The 17,383-nt window shown below is 50.0% G+C and overlaps 1 protein-coding gene across 1 annotated transcript; it reads right to left on the bottom strand.

The window, feature by feature from the left end:
- Positions 1 to 2,072: 2,072 nt before the first annotated feature.
- ACADS (acyl-CoA dehydrogenase short chain) lies at positions 2,073 to 17,378 on the bottom strand. The gene is made up of 10 exons (XM_063086342.1): positions 17,285 to 17,378; positions 15,941 to 16,104; positions 5,395 to 5,544; positions 5,023 to 5,134; positions 4,394 to 4,545; positions 3,928 to 4,098; positions 3,710 to 3,847; positions 3,467 to 3,562; positions 3,188 to 3,244; positions 2,073 to 3,055 (listed from the first exon to the last, which is right to left on the bottom strand). Exons 1-10 carry the CDS (start codon positions 17,328 to 17,330, stop codon positions 2,903 to 2,905), a joined length of 1,239 nt encoding a protein of 412 aa, XP_062942412.1. The 5' UTR covers positions 17,331 to 17,378; the 3' UTR covers positions 2,073 to 2,902.
- Positions 17,379 to 17,383: the final 5 nt, after the last annotated feature.

Below are 17,383 nucleotides of genomic sequence, written 5' to 3'. Positions count from 1 at the left end.
GGCAGGCTCAGTAAAGTGGAGTTTATCCTCTGAATGACCTTCCACTAGGGGTGCTAAAGAGCACAGAAAATTCTTGAATATTTTCAGTGCATGTGATAGGATTTGACCAATGAACATGCTTCAAAAAGAGACCAACTGAGCATATGCAAGACTATGGCACTAACAGGGACCCGCCCCTGATTGAATATTCATTAGGTAACATGAATATACATTAGCAAAACTATGAAAGCTGAATCCCAGCAGAAGGCAGGTTGTCTTGTTGCTCACTTTGCTGGCTGAGGTGTGTATGCTGTCTTTCATGTCAAACTTACTTTCAGCAAGGCTGCTCACACTCTTGAGCCAGCCTGCAACAATCTGTGTATTTCTCACTTTTGTGTTAAACTTGGTGAGGGCCCTGCTCAGTCTGTGGAGCTGTGCTGCACTCTCTGTGAAATTTGTATCTCTTATTTGTTATATAAAACCTGTTCTCACTTTTCTGACTCTGCCCTTGAATTCTTTCCTGTGGCAGAGTCAAGAACCTGGGGTAAGAAAATGGGGTGTGTTGAGGCTGGCTATAGGGCCTCCCAGACCCCTTTTCCTCTGGCATCACTCCTACCCCTCATCTGGGCCAGGAGCCAGGGTTACCTAGCTGGCGGGGCCATGGAACCCTTTGAACACCCCCTCCCTGCTGTTCCTGGGCTCACAGGGACCCCATCTGGGGTCAGTGACTCAGGGAGTGACAGACCTTCATCAGCCACCAGGTGGGGTGGGTCAAACTTGGCGGCTTCTGGGAGATGCCTTGAATCCCACTGCTCTCTGTACCTTTGGCTTGCACCTGAGTCCAGGGCGGGGACGGGGGTAGATGGAGGAGACCCAGAGAGGCTGTGAGCTAGGAGCCAAGACCCTCTAGAGCTTACATGAAGCCACGAGGGAGACACAAATACCCAAACTTCTGCTAAGTTGCCCAGGCACTGCCTGACCTTAAGAGCATGGGGGAAAGCTATCCCCAAGAGCTGTGGTTGCACCCGCTTGGCAGGGACGACATCACTTGGCGGCCTGCAGGCCCCTGGACCCATAGGAGCCCACCCCATGCGGTGAGGGGCGGAGAAAAATCAGGACGGAAATTCACACGAGGAAGCTCATCTCTACCCTTCGGGGGACCCGCCTCCCTTCCACAGCTCCACCCACCTACACCCCAATAGCAGCTGGGCCGCCCGTGTGTGCACCCATGCACGACAGCCACCAGTATGGCGGGCCTTCATCTACAAGTGTGCAGAGAGCTGCCCACCGGAGCCTATGCACAGGCCCAGGGCAGGGCCCAGGTGGCGGAGAGCAGGGCGGGCAGAGCTGGCCGCACAGGTGGAGTTGGAGGCTTGAGGCTGCATCCTTCGTTCCAGGGCACTGGCGCCTGGCACAGCAACGGTTCCAGGTTGCTCACGCCCGCTTGGTGATGGCTCCTAGAGGGTCTTTGTAGCAGACAGTCGGCTGCCCTACCCTTCCTGTTCTGCCGAGGGCCGGCCCCATCTCCTCTGAACACTTCCCGTGCTCGTCTTTACACACTGTCAGCTTGGGCGCTGACTTTGGAGGCACCTCCACTCAAACCCGACCCTGTGGGGAACCAGGGCCCCCTCTCACTAGCTGGCTGAGGGCTGGGCCACTGGAGCACTCCAGTATGAAGTAAAATGGCTTCTTTTCAAGTCTCCGTTTCCTCGGCCTGAGCTTCAGGGCCCTCTACAGCTTTGCCCCTATCCCTATCCCTCCCCCTCCCCAGCAACCTGTTGCCTCCTCCCTAGAGAAGTAACTCTAGCCCAGTGGCCCTGCCTGCACCACCCCGCTCGTGGTCACTCTCCCAGACACTGACTGAGGCCACCTCAATCTAGGTCCTTATTTTCCTGAACAGCTTCCTTAGCCAACCCTGCCTCCTCCTGGAGCTCCAGAGCTTTCCCAGGGCGGAGAGGCCTCTCTGCTGAGTCAGCAACCCCCTCCCCCCACAACACACAGGGTGGGGTTTGCCAGACAGTAGGGGCTCTGTGTGGACTGACGATCACCTTCCCTCCCCAGCAGCACCCCAGGAGAGGGTGAGGACAGAAGGGTCAGGAGACAGGTATGCTTTATTACCTACAGACAGATCCCACAGCTGACCTTACAAAGCCCAAATCAGACCACCCCTCTGCACTCATTTCTGTGAAGGTCCTTCAAAACAATCACAGAAAAATATAATTAAAAGATAAAATGAACCTTCCCATGAATTTTTTTATGTACCCTCATACTTTACAGAGATGTACGGGGCCCTGGGCTGCCACGGATGCCACAACCCAGTAACAGCCTTTCTAAGCCTGGCACCCCCAGTCCCAAGAGAACACAACTGCTGCTGCTTTGAGGCCTGGTCGTCCTACCCCCCACCCCACTCTCTCTCTGACCCCTGACCTCAGGGAAGAGAACAGACACTGCCAAGAGCCTGTCCCACCTGGGTCTTCAGGCCGAGCACCAGGGCTCATGGGAACTGGGGAATGCCACAGGGTCACTTAGCGCTCCCCAGTCCCACCTCCAGGATGCCATGACCACTCAGATGATGAAAATGAGGCACACTCATAGAGAAGAGGTAACAGAGCCAAGAAACCTAGCTGAAGACAGGTTTGTCCTCAGACACAGGCCACCACTTTTCGCCACTCCTCTCTCCCCAAGATTTATTCCCTGGCAGTTTGATCTGGGGCAGGCAGAGGTGTGGAGGGCAGGAGAGCCCTCTAGCCAGTCCAGAGGGCTGGGGTCAGGGTGGGCCTGTCATGAGGAGCATGGCCCCTTCCCAGCTGCCACAGTCTCTGACCAGGAGTCAAGGTTAAGGCCACGTGGCTCCCGCCTCCTTTCCACGGTCCTAAGGCTGCCCAGCTCCCGGGTGGAGCGCAGGTGGGCCCTGTAAAAGGGCTCAGCTCCGGTAGCTCTTGAGCAGTTGTCCAGCGATCACCAGCCTCTGGATCTCACTGGTGCCTTCGTAGATCTCAGTGATGCGGGCATCACGGTAGTGCCGCTCAGCCGGCATCTCTGACACATAGCCCATGCCGCCCAGGATCTGGATGGCCTAAGATGGAAAGCAAGGGCTCAGCAGGGAGAAGACCCCCTCCCATGGGGAAAGATGGGCAGGACCAGCCACACAAAAGGACCAGCTGGGGAGGAGGCAGCTGGCACCCTGGGGCCTCCCATGGACACTCACCTGGTGGCTGATGGCGGTTGCAGCCTCTGATGCAGCCAGCTTGGCCATGGCTGCCTCCTGACCACAGGGGATGGCAGAGTCAGAAACTTCATCTCAAGGGGAGCCCCCAGCTCAGGGCCCTCAGCCGGGGCGGGCCTGCAGGAACTTCCCCTTCAGGCAATAAACCCACAGGCCCACACCCCTGACCCACCAAGGCCCAAGGAACTGGGACCCACTCAGACTTCCCCCTCAGGCCCTTGGCCCGCCAAGGCCAGGCCTTGGGAGACCTTCCACAGGCACCTTGGTGAACGGCTTCTTGTTATCCTTCAACATGGCAGCACGCCAGGTCAGCAGCCGAGCGCTCTCCAGGGCCAGGGCCATGTCTGCCAACTTGAACTGCAACAAGCCCACCCCACCCACTGGTCAGCAGCTGCCCCCTTCCCTCCCTCCTCCTTCCACGGGCAGGAGAGAGAAGGGAGGAAGAGCCGGGAGGTTCCCTCCCTCCAGCGTCCAGACCCAGCTCCTAAAGCCACCTCCCGTTACCTGGATGCCCTGGAGCTTGGTGAGGGGTGCCCCAAAGGCCATACGAGTATCAGCGTAGTTCACAGCACAATCGAGGGCAGCCTGGGCGATGCCCAGAGCCTGGGCGGCGATGCCAATGCGGCCCATGTCCAGGGTTTGCTGTGAGGACCGCCCTATCAGCAGCTGGCCAGCGCGGCCCAGGGCCTGCCCCAGAGCACTGCCCCTGCTGCCGGGCTCACCATGGCTATCTTGAAGCCCATCCCCGGCTCCCCCAGCAGGTTGTCCTTGGGAATGCGACAGTCCTCAAAGATGAGGTTGGCTGTGGATGAGGCCCGGATTCCCAGCTTGTCTTCCTTCTTCCCCAGCGTGAGCCCAGGCGTTGGCATGGGAACCAGGAAGGCACTGATGCCCTGAAAGGCCCAAAAGGCCAAGAAGTTTCCTCAGAGGCTGCCCCAGGCCACGCCCTTACCCCAGCACCCCCAGACACCAACTCCAGCCCCTCCCCTCTGCCTCCTGTGGAAGCTCAGGCCAGGACACCCTCTGCTGGCTTCTGGGGAAGATGCAGCTGCCAGTGGCAGGCCAGGGATGGAAAGGGGCAGCCCCAACTTGCCCTGGAGCAGGAACTGTTCCAGTAGACTTAGATCCAGAAACTATGGAATGAATGCAGCCCAGAGGTCTAACTGACCCTCTCTCTGGGGTCCCCACCTTGTTCTGCAGGGATCTGTCTGTGCTGGCAAAGACCACGGCGGCTGAGGCCTCCCAGGAGTTGGTGATCCAGGCTTTGGTGCCATTCAGGACCCACGAGTCACCCTCTGCCCGGGCAGTGGTGGAAGCGGCTCCCGCGTCGCTGCCATTGCCTGCCCCACACACAGACTCAGGAGCCCATGCCACCATACCACCTCTAAGGGCACTGCCACCAGCTCACTGGGGAACCCAGCCTCACCCCAGAGCTGGTAAGCACAAAGACCCTGTACCTTGGGCGCTAAGGAATTAGGGTTCTAGCTCCCAAGAGAAAACTCCAGTGCCGCGCCAGCTCCCAAAGCTCCCAGAGATTAGTCCAAGAGGGCGAGAGGGGTCTGTGCAGGAGTGGGGCATCTTCAAGCCGAGCCTTCCTCCCACTCAGACAAGGCACAGCGTCCCCCTTGGAAGACCCCAGGCAGCCAAGCGCAGCCCCAACCACCCACACTGGAAGCCTTTCCTCTGGCCTCAGGAAGCAACCAGCGGCTGGCCCATGGCACCACAGGTTCCTGCCTCTCACCTGGGGCAACCCACCTCCTATTCAGGTCTGTCACCCAGATTCTGAGGTGTAGGGACAGGGGACGCCATTGTAATACCTGGCTCACTGAGGGCAAAGCAGCCAATTCTGTCGCCACTGGTGAAAGGAGTGACCCACTGCTGCTTCTGCTCCTTGGAGCCAAACTTCAGGATAGGCCCCAGGTAGAGAGACTGGTGGGGACAGTGGGGAGTGGTCAGAGGCCCTCAAGCCCAGGCACACCATGCCCACCCGCAGGCAGCACCCCAAGGCATGTTCGCACCTGAGGTCTACCCAGGAGGACCAAATCCAGAGTTGTCTCCAGGGAGATCAGGGACTGGGGGCCAAGGCCCGGCTGTGCCCAGAATGCTGGGACTCATGGCCAGAATGCCTGCCTGCCCACAGGAGCCTCCCCTCCCACTATGCATCCCAGGGACCCAGGAGGGGGCCTCACATTGTTGACACTCATGATGACTCCAGTAGAGGCACAGCCGCGGCTGATCTCCTCCATGGCAATGGCATAGGCCAGGTAATCGAGGCCGGCACCACTGAGCTCCTCGGGCACATCCATGGCCAGAAGCCCAAGCTCACCCATCTTCTTTACCTGGACCCAGGGAAGGAGGTCATGGCACGGGCAACTGCTGGGGGCCAGTGCCCTCCATCCTCAGCCCCAAACCCTCCTGCCCCTGAGCCAGCGCCTGCAGAAACTCAGGCCATACGACTCCACCCACCCACCCACCCACCTGGGATCCCCAAGTCCAGATGCTGAAAACGCAGCCCAGCTGAGGTCTGCCTGACAGCACCAGTCCCTCAAGCCGTCCTGCCCCTACACTCCATGCTGGCTCACCTCTGTCCACAACCACAACCACAACCAGTGAGCAGGCAGAAGTTACAGGAAGCCTTTAGGGGAATCCAAGATAAGGTGCAGGACAGCACTATGCCATACTGATCTTCCTTCACTCCCCTAAACACACCACACACACACGCCCTCCCCACCACAGGGCCTTTGCACATGCTATTTCCTATGTCAGTAATGCTTTTTATCAACCAGTTACTATCCCCTCCTCCTTCCCTCCTGATCTCAGCTCAAGCATCACTTCTTTGGGGCTGCCATCTCTGGCCTCACTAAGTTACATCCTTTGACCACACACTCCTGTGACACCTTTACACTACCTATGCATCTGGAATTTCACATCTATTAATGTGCTCATTTGATTAAGGTCTTTCTCCCTGACCATGGGGGCACACTGCTTTTGCTCACTGCTATATATACCTACTGCCAGTGAAAGAATGAGTGGATGATAAGAGCTTGGGATTTTTTATTTGGAATAACAATAATAGTAATAACTGTAGGGCTGGCTGGTTAGCTCATTTGAGAGAGCATGGTGCTGATAACACCAAGGTCAAGGGTTCAGATCCCTGTACTGGCCATCTGTCAAAAAATTAAATAAATAAAATAATAATTGTAATTGTTAATTATAAAGTGCCTACTACATGCCAAACTCTGTACTAAGTGCTTTATGTTTACTCTTTCATTTGAGTCTCTCTAAAGTGCTATAAGAACAATGCTGTATGTTAACTTCATAGTATAGTTATGGAAATTGAGGCTCAGAGAGGTTAAGCAACTTGCTCAATGCCACAGTGCTTATAAGTGGTATGGCTGGGACTGAAACCCAGGCAATGACTCCAGAAGCTTAACCAGCTTACCACACTGCCCGCCTTTGCCCTTTCCAATGTAGGACAAATTTCTTAACCTCTCCAAGCCTGCTTTCCACCTGAGAAATGTGGACCACACAGAACCTACCTAACTTCAAGAAGAAACAATTAAAACCAATTGCCTCTGGGGCACAGGGACAGGGAAGAAGCAGGACCGTTGCTTTCCATTAACCCTTTTATACAATTTCATTCCTGTGGCCATGTTCTTACACTATTTTCACTTAAAAGAAGCAAACCAATAAAAATGTTTGCCAATATTTTTTCTTTTTTTTTGGCACTGGCTGGTACTGAGACCCAAACCTGTGACCTTGGTATTATAAAGCTATGCTCTAACCAACTGAGCTAACCGCCAGCCTGCCAATATTTTCTTGTTTTTCTATAATTAATATTACTTCTGTGATTATAAAGGTTCTACCTTCCCCCACCCCCCCAAAATGATACTTACCTCATAGGATTGTTTACAGGATTAACTGAGACAATATACATAAAGCACTGAGCCCAGTACCTGGCTCAGGTTGAGTGATCAGTGAACAGTGTGATCATCAAGAGGAAGACAAGTTCTTATTTTGACAATGATGTATGGAGAAGGGAGAGCACCCACGAGTCTGCCGCACTTCTGTAACAATCTGTGCGTTCCTCTAAGATACTGCTTATTTGGTCTGCCTTCAACTGCTCCCATAGGAAACTCTCCTGTAAGACTCTAAGCTGGAGGTGGGCCTTCCTCATCTCCACATCTCCCATATGTTGCACAAGCAGGGCATGACTCATTTGCCAAGTGGCACTGAGCTTCTGACCCCGCCAGTGCTCATCAAGCTCTGCAGCCCCCAGGGCAGATGCTGTACTTGCAGTTACAGAGCAGACTGACACCAGGAAGGAGATGGCCAGCATATCGGAGGCAGAATAACAGCCCCCCAAAGATGTCTACATCCTAATCCCGGGCCCTGTGAATATGTTTTCTCACATGGCAAGAGGGACTTTGCAGACATGATTAAGTTAAGGATCTTGAGCTGCGGGTGGTTATCCTGCATTACCAGAGTGGGCCCGATGTCATCACAAGGGTCCTTATAAGGTAAAGAAGGGAAAAGGAGAGTCAGAGAAGCAGATCTGACATGGAGGCAGAGGTCAGAATGATGCAAACACCGGCTGGAAGGGGGTCATGAGCCAAAGATTGCGGGCGGCCTCTACAAGCTGGAAAAGACAAGGAACAGATTGTCCCCTGGAGCCTCCGGAAGGAACACAGCTATGCAAAAACCTTAATTTTAGCCCAGTGCGACCCGCTCTGGTTTTCTGATCTCCTGAGCTGTCAGATAATAACTGTACATTGTTCTAAGCCACTGAGTTTGTGGCCATTTGTTACAGCGGCAACAGGAAACTAGTATACAGTAACAAATGGGGACTTAGAGCTACCAGGGATGTGTCATTTTGAGAATTGCTAAAAAGATGATTGTTCTGTGGCTGTCACATCCTTGGGGGAAGAGGAGGTGATCCTGCTCAATAATGTGTGTCATTCAGCAGGTGAGAATCAACTGGGAGGAGGGAAGTCCATAGTAGACAGCGTTTCTGCATTACTGCGCTATAAAGAGGATTTGGAGACGGCCCTGTCTCCAAAGACTCAGGACAGGCCTGTCCAGCCCACACTTGAGACATGCAGCAAACCTTTCTGGGGTGCAAAGAGTATTTAGTAAGGAATGCCTCTGCTGCTGGGCCATATGCTACCAGGTGCTAGAAATATTCAGGTCTCCAAGACTCACACTCTGGCCTAGATGGGACCCTCACTGAAAAGCTTTTTCTCTGGCCTCCCAGCAGAACAGACTGAGGCTACAATAGCTCAAGTGGTCTTACTCTACAAGCACCATCATATCTTCCTGGCCACTATGACATACCCACTCTTAATGCTATAGCTCTTCAGTGCAGAACTCTGGAATAAATGATAGATGAGTCAATCATCCCATGACTCCTTTTCATCCCAAGAAACACAAGGGGAACCAAAATTCCCAGGCAGCATGTAAAATGATCAGGCTCCCTAACCCGCACTTAGTTTTTCATATTCACCTAAAATGCATGATCACACGACCCGACAGGTAGGCAGGACACGGATTACCCCATCTCCCTTTTACAGTGGGAGGAACTCACACAGAGAGGATGCAGAGTCAGTGGCAGATCTAGGCTACAAGGAAGCCAGCCAGAACCCTGGCACCTTCCTCTCCACATAACATCATCTCCCTCTGGCTATCCTGACAGCTTTCACTGAGCTAGCATCGGAAGTTGTAGGAATTCACAATTACTACATCCAAAGGACTTCCCTAGCATGCGTTGTCCTCCCTTAATGTCAGTCCATGTTTCTTTCCTCCCTCTTTTCTCACCATCAGTGTTTTCTTTAAAAACGTCTACCTCCATCGGTGAAAGGGACAGCATTTCCACTCACTATCACGCTGGTGCGGAGTCAGCAAAATTTAAAGTAGACAGGAGTGCCGCCCTGGAATAACGGGCTGCCATGCTTGAGAGTACGCACTCCTCCAAACCTGTGGCCTGTGTACAGTCACCCTCACCCCATTTTATCAGTGATAATTGGGGCTGTGTTTCCTAGCCTTTCTCATTCTGAAATATATGTCTAGATTTCAGGCAACGTGCTGTGGCCAGCTGCAGCAACATTCTAGAAAAAAACTGGGGACAGAAGCAATACTGGTGGTAATGTACACTTATTAAAGGGCATCCTGAAATAGAGACAGGTAGGGAGACCAGCAGCGAGGGGTAAAGAGTGGCAGTAGAGAGAAGAGACAATGTTTGTATAATCAATAACACCAAGGTCAAGGGTTCAGATCCCTGTACCAGCCAGCCACCAAAAAAAAAAAAATTTTGTATAATCAAAAAGAAGAAACCAAAAACAAAAAGAACATGGTGAGAGGAAAAAAAACCAACCTCAGCTCTTACTTAGCAACAATACAGAAGACCCACTTCTGTGAACAAACGTGTAGGGATTTCTCCCCACTAACTAGCAAGCAAGCAAGCAATTCTGCAGTGGACACCAGCTGGTTGTCCTCTGATTCCATCAATTCTGACACTATTTACCTAGAGTCAGTGTCAGATCCCACAGGTGAGGGCTCAGTCCCCAAAACTGCACTTCCCCGCTTCAGACACCAGTCGCAAGCCCAGGCCTCTAGAACTTCTGACTGACCGGCTATAAATTGGGGTTCCCATGACCTCCTCCTTGGGCTCAATTACCTTGCTTGAGTGGCTCACAGCACTCAGGAAAACATGTACTTACATTTACTGGTTTATGATAAAGGATGTTACAAAGGATACAGACAAAGAAACACACAGAGCAAGGTATGGGGAAGGGTTTGCGGAAGGGGCTTCCATGCCCTCCCTGCATGAGCCACCCTCCAGGAACCTCCGTGTGTTCAGCTTACCAGAAGCTCTCTGAACCCAATGATCTCTGGTTTTTACGGAAGCTTCATTATGTAGGCATGACTGAAGCACGGACAACTGTGTAGAAATGTGATTGGACAAAAAGGGTGTGATCTAACACTAACAGACTATGTGGGGAAACCCACAAGGCCTGTGTGTTCAGATTCTTCTTGGCCTCTCTGTGCAGCATTCCTTCCTTTTGGGTATGGGGCAGGACCCTTTCTGGAATAGGGGTCTTATGATCTACAATCAGACAAGATAGGTCAGAGAATATCTTTACGGCCATCTCCAAGACAGAAAGGCAAGGGAAGGTTAGAAGCATGGATGAAAACCCAAATATATGTATCTTAATATCACACGTGGGTTCAGTTTTATACACAGTTTCTGACCTACATAAGTTGATATTAATTGGCTAACAGCAGCCAGGCTCCCTCAATATTTTAGTATTTTCTACAGAGAGGCCTGACCTTCAGAGCTATCTCAAAGGCAACCCTCTAGAGCTACTCACAATGGTTACTCTTGGTTCCAGCAACCCAAACCTGCACCCTGAAAAGAGGCAACACCACCAACTAGGCCAAGCTTAGTGGTCTCCAAACTCCCAAGATAAGAGGTGAGAAAGAGTAAGACCCCTTTCCCAGCAGTACCAAACAAAGCAAGCCTTTAGCACCTGCCGCCTTTATATTTGGAAAACGTTTAAAGGGTACTTCACACGAAAACAATGCTTTAAGTTGCTTCTAAAACTCACATTTTAAAAAAATTAAATTTATTCTGAGTATGTCTACACTCACTACAGTCAAAACTAACTCACTATAAAGAATAAAATTTCCTAACTCGTTGAAGATTTGCTGCTTACTCAAGAGAAAATCACGCATTGACAGAGGCCCTCTTAGCCACCTCCACTGGGTTCCACCATGTATAAATATGTGCCATGTGCTGGGACAGTAAGGACATTCAGATCCTGGTGCTTACTTAACAGGTGTACATTCTGGTTCAATTCAATAAAACTCCACAGACATCTGCTGACTGTGGAGCACTTACTAAGTGCAAAGTGTTGTTTTGGATAGGAAGAGAGAGATATGAACAGGATCCAACCCGTCTTCAGAAGTTGTTCAAAATAATTGATACAAGACATACAATAATGTGATAAGCACAACTAGAGAATTACAGATTACAAATAGAATGCTGCTGGAACATAGACAGATGAATTCTGGTTGGGAGAAATGAGAGGTGACATGCAGGAGACATTTCCAGAGTGGAATTAACAAGAGTCAATCGGCATGAGGGAGAAGGAAAAAAGGGTATGACTCTAGAGGTTTCTATGGGGCTAACCGGGTCAGTGTCAATACTATCTTCTAAAATAAGACAAGAGAAGTGCACCCGGCACTTTAAAATTAGTGAATAAATACTTACTGATTAATGAGATGAAAGTGGGTCCAGTTTTATACATGTAAATATACATATTACATTTCAAAGTTAAGGAGTCCATAATCAGTTGGAAACACTATTCTATTTCCTATTTCCCTTTATAACAAAATGGCATTGTAAATTCAGAATTGTTTCCTTCATTTGTTAGGGGATTTTTGGTTTTTTTTAATTTTTATTGAATCATAATTGATTATACATATTTTGAGGGTTCAGTGTTGACATATGTTGATCAAATGAGTATTACTAGCATATATATTGTTATAAATTGTACTTATTCTTTATTCCCCTTGTCCAATCTCTCCCTATCCCCCTCTCTCTCCCTCCTCCCACCTCTGATAACCCTAGATTTCTTCTCTCTTTCTGAAAGAGTAATGGTTACTCTGTTGATTTGTTACCTAGATGATCTGTCCAATTCTGAGAGGTGTGTTCAGGTTCCCCCAATGTTATCGTAGAGCAGATGCTTCTGTCACTCTGAAATGGGCTTTGTGGAGAGACACATCCTCTTCTTTTCTTTAGTCTCTGCTGGTGACTCTCCTTGTGTCAATGCACTCCAGTGGCTGGCAGACCATCTGTGTGGTGGTTGTGGCATCTAGCCGCTTTTGCGGCAGCCATGGTTATTGTGGTGGCTGTGGTGGGCCACCCATATGGAGGTGATGTTTTGGGTATGCTCCTTGGTGCTGGTGGTGTGCCTGGTTCTGGGAGGGGGGGTCCAGTCTCCGGCTCCAACCTCAGGTCCCCAAGTGGACTCCAAGTCACTTGCAGTGTGCCTAGTAATGGGAGGGGGGTCCTGTCCCCAGCTCCATACCCCAGGTCCCTTGGTGGGCCCCGAGGCACTTGCAGTGTGTCTGGGCCAGAACTAATTTTTTGTCCTTTGCTTACTTCTAAAATGGAGGAACTTCCTGTGAGGACCAGTACTTGAGCTGTGTGGTTTAGCTAAATTGCTGCTTTGCTGCTGATTCCCTAGGGAAGGATTTTGTGTGGTTCCAGTTTTAATGGTTGACTTTATATAGATACTTCCGGCTCTCCACAGACCCGGTGCACCTGGATTGTGTAGAAACTCTGATCTGGGCCCGAGTCTTTTCATCAAACTGCACCCCATGCACTTCTATATTCCTGACCAGTCTCCTCTGAGTGGTCCTTCCCTGATTGGGGTGCCGGTCAGCTGTCCTTGCTGTGCCCCAGTGTTCCCCTGATGGCCCATCTCCTCCCCCACCACCTGTGCTGCAAACACTTCCCATGGGATGGGCTGTACACTGGTCCCTTGCAATGACTCACCGGCCTCTGAGTGGCTACTTTTTGTCAATTGTTGTGGCTCCTTGCTACTATGTGGATCCACGGGAACCCTATTAGTGGTCTTGCTGGCTTGGGGGCCACCAGGGCCCTTTTCTCCCCTGCCACCTCCAAGCAACTTCATCTGAAGGGCACAGCTGAAGCTTTTGCTGGCTCCTGCTCCATTTGCTCAGCAGCTCAAGCCTTAAAGCAGCCGCAGCACAAAATGGTTGGAGTGGTTTTTTCTTTCTCTCATCATGGCTTCTCCCACCTTCATGTACTTCATAGGTCTCTCCTCTTCCCCTGAGCTCTAGCGGCCCCAGCTTAGCTGTCATTGGTTTTTTACAGTTGTAAATTGGTTAATCTGTGGGAGAGAGTGACGCTGGGGACTGTCAATTCCGCCATCTTGACTGAAAGCTTCAAGGACCTCATTTGTTAGTTTGGACATAAAAAGACTAAAGTTCAGTCAAGGTTACAAAACCAGCCAAGTAAACAGAAATTGGCACTTCCACCTAATTAGCCTTCCACCTAATTCTTGGCCTACCCTCCTCTCAGTTTTTCTCCCCTTGACTCACACCTCATAAACCCACCTTTCAGGGGGAAAAAATTCTTCAGGAAAAAATATTAGAGATAATTAAGGCTGGCCAGTTGGTTAGCTGGTTAGAGTGCAGCCTTCTAACATCAAGGTCAAGGGTTCAGATCCCCATACCAGCCAGCTGCAACAAAATAAATAAATAAGGAATAATTAACTAAGCACCTATTAAACCAGGAGGTGGCTCAGAAATCTATATCTGGCTCTTCCAGCTACCAGCTGTGTGACTGTTCAGCAAGAAATTTAATCTCAATCTCTGGCTTCAGTTTCCTGTTTGAAAACTGGAGATAATTAAGTACCTACCTCATAATATTGTCTTAAACATAAGTACCTGGAATATGGTAACTTTTAAATGTTAGCTATTGATGTTATTACTATTATGATTTTGAAATACTAATTGTATTATTTTGAATTCTGCAAATATGACATATCATCTTTGTTTGTCTAGTTCTTTAACTGTTCTGTCTTCTTTATCCCTAGATTCCCTTCTGTAACCAGGAGTTTAGCACCATACACAGTGACAGGGATCAAAGCAAAAAGCCAACAGGCCTCAATCCTGAGCTAAGGAAAGCAAACATTGGGGAGAAACCTGTGCATCCCATTAGCTGCCAACACCAGAAATAGTGGAAAGATCAGAAGATTGAGCATGGCTGCTTCCTAGCTCTACAACGGAAAACAATTAATACAACTGCTCCAGACTGGAGCTAATCTAATGAGATTACATATATGAAAACATCTTGTAAGAGATAAGACAAAATACACATGTTATCACCACTCTCAGCTACCTTCATTCATTTAGCAAATCCTACTGAGCAGCACCCCCAGAAGGGAGAGGGGTTGCTATCCATAACCTCCTCCTTTGATATCCATTTCTGCCACCATTTGGAGCAACTTCCCCAGCACCATAAAGCAAGCAGGGGAGGATAAAGCCAGGGGGTCTAGCCACTAATTAACATCCGGTTGGTAAAAAATCTGCTTCTACTGCCATCTTTCTTGCATAGAGCAAATCTATGTCTGTTATATTAGTAATACTTTGCAGGAGTACAACAATATAGGAAAAATAAATCAGGCGGTCTGTCATTCGGCAGGAAGAGCCCCAACACACAGCAGTGTCTTGGGGGAAGCACCTCTAAACTGTTCCTACTTTTCACCGGCCTGTGTGCTTATTCCTTTCCTTTACTAACAAAGAATCTGAGTTTTTTCACATCTCCACTAATGGTGCTGACAAGTGAAGGGGCAGTTGGCAGAGGAGGTAACCGAGACTAACGTGTGTGTTGGTCCAAAGGGTGGAGGGGTAGCTGAGGCTGGACAATAATATTCCCTACTAGAATAAGACTTCTCTGCTGGGCTTCTGGGACAACCACGTGTATCATGGACAGAGCGGGTTTTGGAGCCAGCCAGCCTATGAATTCTATCTCCACAGACCAATAAACCTTGGAAAGTCTTCTCTATGCTTCAATTTTCTCAACTGTAATAAAAAGAGCAATCATAGTATTCACGGTTACCATTTTTCAAGTACCAGGCATCATGAATTTGGCATACATTATTTCACTTAATCCTTGCAATCATTCCAGAAAGCAAAATGTAGATTAGATTAGGTAGAAATGTCCTTAGGACTAAATGAAATGACACGTTAAATGTCTAATACCTAAAAGTTGCCCAACTAATTTTGGTGCCCAGAATGCCATCTGCCTACTCAGCTTTGCTCTCCTTGAGTATTCCCACCATCCAGGGACAATGCCCAACACAGAGAACACACAATATTTACTAAGTTGGAAGAGCAGCCCTAGGGCCTATAAGACATATAAATGGGGACCACAACTCTTAAATTCCTCAGACTGAATGATAACATTAAGGTCAAGGGTCAAGGGCTTGGATCCCCACACCAGCCGGCTGCCCCACCCCCTCCAAAAAAAGGGAGAAAATTCATCAGAATGAAAAACAGGCATGGAGGAAAAGCCAGAAAGGTTTGCCTTTTCACAAATCATTGATGCAACAAATACCTATTGAGTGTTTACACTGTGTGCCAGACATCTTGTCAAGTCAGGGGACATGGCAGTAACATCTCAAACATGTAACTGCAGATGGACTGAATGAAAATGGAAGAATATAATGGCACAGGAGGGGGGCAACTGATGGGGATCTCAGGGTCTGGCAGAAGACAGACCTGGGTTTGAGCCCTGGCTCTGCAGCTGATTAGCTCTATGACCTTGGGTACGTTATTTAACCTGCTCATAAGTTTGAGTTTCATCAACTATGCAGTGGGGTATATAATAAGAGTACCTTCACTTCATAGGATTGTTGTGAGGAACAAATAAGATAGCCTGTCTCAAGTGCTCAGAATAGTGCCTAGCACAAGGCAAGCATTCTGTAAGTGTGAACTATTACAATTAACACAATGCCTGGCACATAAGTAAATTGACATTTATTATTGTTGTTTCTGGAAGTTACATCCTGGCCATAGGCCTCATGCTGAACAAGAGAAACCTCTAGGGCATTTTCTGGGTCCCAGTGCCTCTGGCCGTCACTGCCACAACTCAGGAACCAAGGGCAGACTGCCATCACGGACTGCTAAGGTTGGTACTCTCACCTGAGCCACTGGGAAGAGGTGTTCCTTGTCCACCTGGGCCGCAATGGGAAACAGCTCCTTCTCAGCAAAGTCCCGGCACGTCTGACGCAACATCTGGTGTGTCTCGGGCAGTTCCACAGACTGGTAGACAGTGTGTAACCGCCGCCAGTCCCGAGGACAGAGAGCTGCCAGGAAGAAGAGCAGGAGTCAGTGGAAGGAGAATGCAAGAGCTCTTAAAATAATAATAAAAATAGTGATCCACTAACTTAGTGGTTCTCCACCAGGGATGCTCCCCTACCCCACCCCCAGGGACATCTGCCAACGTCTACAGACATTTTTGGTTGTCACAGCTGTAGGGGGAAATGCTATTGCTATCCTGTGGGTAGAGACCAGGGATGCTGCTAAACATCCTACAATGCATGGGACAGCCCCCACAACAAAGAATTATCGGCCCAAGATGTCAATAGTGTCACTGTTGAAAACCCACACTAAAGTTACTATGTTCACTAAACGCTTTACACAAATTACCTCATTCAGTTTTCAGTACAATACCAATATAACAAGGCCATAGCTCTGTAACCCCAGGCAAGGGTTTTAAATTCACTGGGCCTCAGTTTCTATAAAATGTGGAGGACAACGGTACTGGCTCCTGGGGATGGGAGGATTACAGAAATACTAACTATAGCACTCAGCGCAGATCTCAATAAAGGTTTCCCCTTCTTGCTATTATTCAAGGTGAGTGGATCTGGACCAGGCAAAAGAAGCCTTGGCCACAGGTGTCACTGCTGCTACAACTGGAGACAGATGATAAGATGGGAATGGTGCTGTATTCAATAATCAACAATAGCTGACATTTCCGTAACACCTGTTCCATGCCAGGCATTGTACTAAATGTTTTACATACTACTTGATTTCATTCTTACAACAACTCTCTGAGACCAGTAATACTTCACTGTAGCCATTTTGCACATGGGTCAACTGAGACTGAGAAGGGCTGAGCGTCTCACCCAAGGTCACAGATGCGAGTGTGGGTTCAATCCCAGGCCTGGACCCGAGGTAAGGGCGCACCCTGAACCTCCGCTAGGGGTGAAATGAGGAAAGGGGGTGGTGAATGCGGCCGTGAAAGTTAGGCAGGTGATGAGAATCAGCCAGGGAATGGGGTGTGAGAGGAAGCCAGGGGTACCTGAAGGGCAGGGGCCCGGCAGGCGCTAAGAGCAACCGAACTGGGGCAAAGGCCGCGCGCGCTCCAGTGGGGGAGCAGAACCGCCGGCCGCCCGCGGCTGGGGTAGAATCGGACGCCGAGACCGACGCCCGCTTGGCCAGCCCCTGCTGCGGCGTCGCTGCGCACAGCCTGAGCTTACTCACCTCCGCGGAGAGGGCCACAGGCCCGGGCGAGCAGCGTGGCGGCCATGGCTCACTAACACTGCGCTGAGTTTCTCCTCTCCGACCTCCGACCTCCAGCGC

Source organism: Cynocephalus volans, chromosome 2 (genome assembly GCF_027409185.1).
Source record: "Cynocephalus volans isolate mCynVol1 chromosome 2, mCynVol1.pri, whole genome shotgun sequence".
NCBI classification, from domain to species: Eukaryota; Metazoa; Chordata; class Mammalia; order Dermoptera; family Cynocephalidae; genus Cynocephalus; species Cynocephalus volans.
This window is presented reverse-complemented; position numbering and strand designations above follow the sequence as displayed.

Bases quoted from the DNA above. Each gene is read 5' to 3' on its own strand.
- ACADS (XM_063086342.1), bottom strand. From the start codon at position 17,330: ATGGCCGCCACGCTGCTCGCCCGGGCCTGTGGCCCTCTCCGCGGAG. The intron at 5,545-15,940 runs GTGAGAGTACCA...CCCTGGGTCCAG, and splicing joins ACCTCTTCCCAGTGGCTCAG to GTAAAGAAGATGGGTGAGCT. The intron at 4,099-4,393 runs GTGGGGACCCCA...TGGGCCTTTCAG, and splicing joins ACAGATCCCTGCAGAACAAG to GGCATCAGTGCCTTCCTGGT.